At 39.3% G+C, this 4599-nt stretch overlaps 1 protein-coding gene across 1 annotated transcript in view; it reads left to right on the top strand.

Moving 5' to 3' along the window:
• Positions 1–2668: 2668 nt before the first annotated feature.
• Positions 2669–4599, top strand: part of PLA2G1B (phospholipase A2 group IB) — a 10609-nt gene continuing 8678 nt past the window's right edge. The window contains exon 1 of the mRNA XM_018557401.1: positions 2669–2702. Coding sequence (XP_018412903.1) covers positions 2669–2702 — 34 coding nt within the window. The remainder of the gene's footprint in view (positions 2703–4599) is intronic.

Consider the following 4599-nt stretch of genomic DNA (forward strand, 5'->3'; position numbering starts at 1 on the left):
AGTCCAAACTTTTGAGGGACCATCCCTCATTTGTAACCAAATCCCTCTGCCCCTCTTTCCTCTTCAGTTGCTCCTCTTTTTGGTATGATGTACAGATATCTATGAAAAGGTTCTATTTCACTACCAAAGGTGTTATTTTGAGTTAAAACCTTTATCTTGTTTCTAAATTATCTTGTTTGCTATATCGGAAAGCCATTACAAAGGAAAGTAAGGGTTAAAAAAAATGTATTTGGGCATAAAAATTCTTAATGGTCGGCATAACTTTGTGGCATGGTAGGTGTGTACATCTCCTAAATACATTGTGCTTAAAGGTGTTCCTCTTCCTCATCTCAGATAGTTGGGAGATATGCATGTTGTAGGGATAGAAGCAGAACTCCAAGGTGGGCACAAAGCTGGAAACAGACAGGGAGATAATGCTGCAGTAAATAAAGTACATATAAGAAGTCAGCAGGTGACTGACCTTTACCCTTATATTATTACATTATATCTCAATTAAAAATAAATTGCTGTAATTATAACATATTAGGATCTTTAGCTTCCTCAATGTATTGGAGTAACAGTGTTTCTGGGATGGAGCTGCAACATGGTCGTGATTTGTGCTTAGTCGGTGCACCTGATTTGTGGCTCAGGTACCTGAAGAAAGCTTAAATATTATGGTTTAAGATAAGGGAGCAGAACATATGAGTGAGGAGGGGCCGGGTAGCTTAGTAATGCATTTGGGGCCCCTGCAATGTGTTCACTCCTGGTTGGTACAGCAAAGTAGCATTAATTTGCTTTTTTTTCTTACCATATTTTTATACTTCAGTTGGGCCTGTGCTGAGGCAGTATACAGCTGCCATTGCTGATTTCACCTTCTCAGAATACCAGTTCCCTGGCTGTTATGCTGACCCATTGGCTTCAATCGTTTCTGTGTCAGCCTTGGGACAAGTATGCAAATTAGGAGGTCCAATCCTGATCTTCATGCTTGTGTCATGTCAGCCTCTTAAAGCATTAAAGCAAGACAACTAGCATTTTGAGAAGGGGATCAGCAATGACAGCCTGCATAATTCTCTCGGAAAGGTTCACAGGTTTGCTTTAACAATGAGAAGTGCTGGACTATAACTCTAAGAAGCTTGTGCTCTTCTACATAGAAGATACATTCTCACATACATAGACTCTCTTAGCCCCCAGCCTGGCGTAGTTCAAATCCATAAAATTATTTATTGCCTTTGCCAATATACACTGAACAGTATACATTGTACAATGAATGTGTGTGTGTGTGTGTGTGTGTGTGTGTGTGTGTGTGTATATAAGAGAAATTAAAGGTCTATAATTTTTACCATAGGTGTATTTTAAATGATAGAGACAGAATATCAACCAAAAATCCAGAAAAAAAAACACATAATACAAATGTTATAAATTGAGTGAGTAAAATAAGTATTTGATCACCTAGCCAAACATGACTTAGTACTTAATGACTTAGTAGGACATTTCTTGTAGTTGGTTACCAAGTTTGCACACATCTCAGGAGGGATTTTGTTCCACTCTTCTTTACAGATCTTCTCTAAATCCTTAAGGTTTCTTGGCTGTCTTTTGGCAACTCGAAGTTTAAGCTCCCTCCATAAATTTGCTATAGGATTAAGGTCTGGAGACTGGCTAGGCCACTCCATGACCTTAATGTGCTTCTTCATAAGCCACTGCATTGTTGCCTTGGCGGTATGTTTTGGGTCATTGTCATGCTGAAAGACCCATCCATGACCCATCTTCAGTGTTCTGGTTGAGGGAAGGAGGTTCTCATCTAAGATTTCGCAATACATGGCCCAGTCCATTGGCCCCTCAATGCGGCAAAGTCGGCCTGTACCTTCAGCAGAGAAATAGCCCCAAAGCATAATGTTTCATCCTTACCCCATGCAGCAAAATCTTGCATGGAGCTTTATACCGAGGGGTTGTTTTTTATTCCTATCATTTGCGAATAATCGCTCCAACAGTTGTTTCCTCCTCACCAAGCTTCTTGCTGATGGTCTTGTAGCCCATTCCAGCCTTGTGTACAATCTTGTCCCTAACGTCCTTTGACAGCTCTTTGGTCTTGCCCATGGTAGTGAGGTTTGAGGTTTGAATGGAAGAAAGAGATTCTGTGGACAGGTGTCTTTTATATACATAACGAGTTGTCGTTAGGAGCACCTTCTTAAATTGACAGGACTCATCTGTGTACCACATAGCCAGTTTGTGGGAGCCAGAATTATTTTTGGTTTGGTAGGGGATCAAATACTTATTTTACTCACTGAACTGCAACTCCATTTATAACATTTGTATCATGTATTTTTACTGGATTTTTGGTTGATGTTCTGTCTCTATCATTTAAAATACACCTATGATAAAAATTATAGACCTTTCATTTCTTTGTAAGTGTACAAACGTACAAAATATGCAGGGGATCAAATAATTATTTTCCTCACTGTATATGACTGACCTCAGCAAGGAAAATGTTATCTATCTCCTGTTACCAACAAATATTGGACTTCTTGTAAAAGTAAAAAAACAAGTTCAAGGTAATACCTGACACCACTCAGCTGAGAAAATGTGCACTTGGCAGCAGTCTGTACTTAGAGCTTGATGTCCCTGGAGTTTGAAGGTCAGCCATTTACTATTTAAAAGGACAAGGTTGGACAGTGTTTGAGTCTCTGTCATCATGATGCTCAGAATCCTTGCTGTTCTCCTGGCAGGTAACGTTTACTTTACTTTGAAAATAAGACTAACACAATTTCCATTAGGAAGATATGTTGAGTAAAATGTTAATGTATAAGTTGAGTTTAATGGGCTTAATAAAACAACAAGTGTGGTATATGGTAATGTTTCGGCACACTGTCAATAAGTGCTTACCAGCTCACCTTTGGCAGAGATAACCTAACATTTACTATAGCCAGTTAATAGTCTTTATATTCTTGCTTTACATTTTTTTTACACTCTTCTTTGGAGGTTGCACTGCATGCTTATAAATAACTCAAGGAATATTTATACCTTGGTACTATTAGAGCTATTCAAAGCTTTGTCCCCTTAGGCAATTCAGCTTTTTTCACCTTTGTGTTGAAGCGTGTACATCAGCATTCCTTTATGTCCTCAGGCATGCTGTCCACCTAGAGGGGTATAGCCACTTGTCAGTAGACTTCGGTTCACATTGTGACTGTTTAGTCTCCCATTTTAAAGGCAACTTGTTTCATTCTTAAGTTGCCTTTCAGAGTTTGCTAGCTCATGGTTGAACATTTTAGCTGTTTCGTAGATTGACCCTTTTGTGGAACCCATGACTTATATTCCACCTGTCCTGACCTTTCTCTTATCTCTGAAATGTGTTTCCTCTCCTTACTGGTTTTAACACTCAGCTCTGTCTTTTCCTGGAGATGACCTCAAGCTATATTTATGTTTCTTTGTATCAACCCGAAGCACCATCTACACCTACCGTAGCATAGTTTTTTACCTTCTTCTACCTGTCAACTCTCTGATTAAGTAGCATTGTTCTGCCAGGACCTGGGTTTCTGGTCCAGCCTATATACATAGTTTTCCCCTGTGGGGCTAAGGCCACCCTGCATAGGCTCTGTAATCTGCTGCAGAAGTTCCTGAAAGCACTCAAGTGCCAGTGCACATGCAGAAAACATCTTCTAAAGGAGACTGCTGAAGGTGAAGAGAGGTACATCAGTAGTTATAGAGACTGAGCCTTGTGCCTGATTGATACCTCACAGCGTATGACTTCTATGAAATCTGACTTTTTAAAATAATCTAGTTGAAATGATTATCGGTTTAGTTTTGGATCTAGGGAAGAGAGCTAGAAACTGTGTGCTCATTTGGAAGTTTTCCATAATCTCTTGGCATGGGGACAGAAAGTGAGGAAAATCCCTCCAGAGTAGATACAAAGAGCGTCGAGAAGGTTTAGAAACGCTGTCAGTTTTTTTTTTATATGCCCCAAGAAATTTCCCTTCATTTTTTTTGTCCTCCTGACATCAGGGTGTCATCAGGGCAAGAAATGGGGACACAGCAATAAAAATTTGACAGATGTTCTGAGAAAACCAGCAAAACACGTAGTTTAAACAGAATGCCTATAGGTGTGTTTGTCCTAACATTATTACCGGGAAAATTTATGGCTTATGCAGAGGAAAAATGGTGCAATAGAACATACCACTTTTAAAAAATTAATTTAAAAAATGCATTCTGCGGGGAAGTCAGTTTCTATCCCTAGCAATATCAACACATAATCAGCAGCTGCTAAAGTGGTATTGTCCATTAGATGGCATTACACTACCATATTCAGCGCTGTGTGTTATAAAAGAACTATTGGGACCATGGGCATGTGTGTAATAAAAGAACTATTGGGACCACGGGCAGCTAAGTAAAAACTGAAGGTTACAGGTTATAGTGAATGAATATATATATATATATATATATACCTTATACGGCATTAAAACCGAGATGTACAAATCCCAGGAGCTCCGTATGCTCCTTACAAATGACAGCTGCCTCCTCCTCCTAACTTTTGAATTTTTCTCAAGTCTAGTCCTGGAGCTGGAAAAGTATCTGTACTTGTACCGAGCACGGTACTTTGGTATCTGAACATCCCTAATACCCTAAGAT

The sequence above is a fragment of the Nanorana parkeri genome, unplaced genomic scaffold, assembly GCF_000935625.1.
Source record: "Nanorana parkeri isolate BGI_ZX_2015 unplaced genomic scaffold, ASM93562v1 scaffold282, whole genome shotgun sequence".
NCBI lineage: Eukaryota > Metazoa > Chordata > Amphibia > Anura > Dicroglossidae > Nanorana > Nanorana parkeri.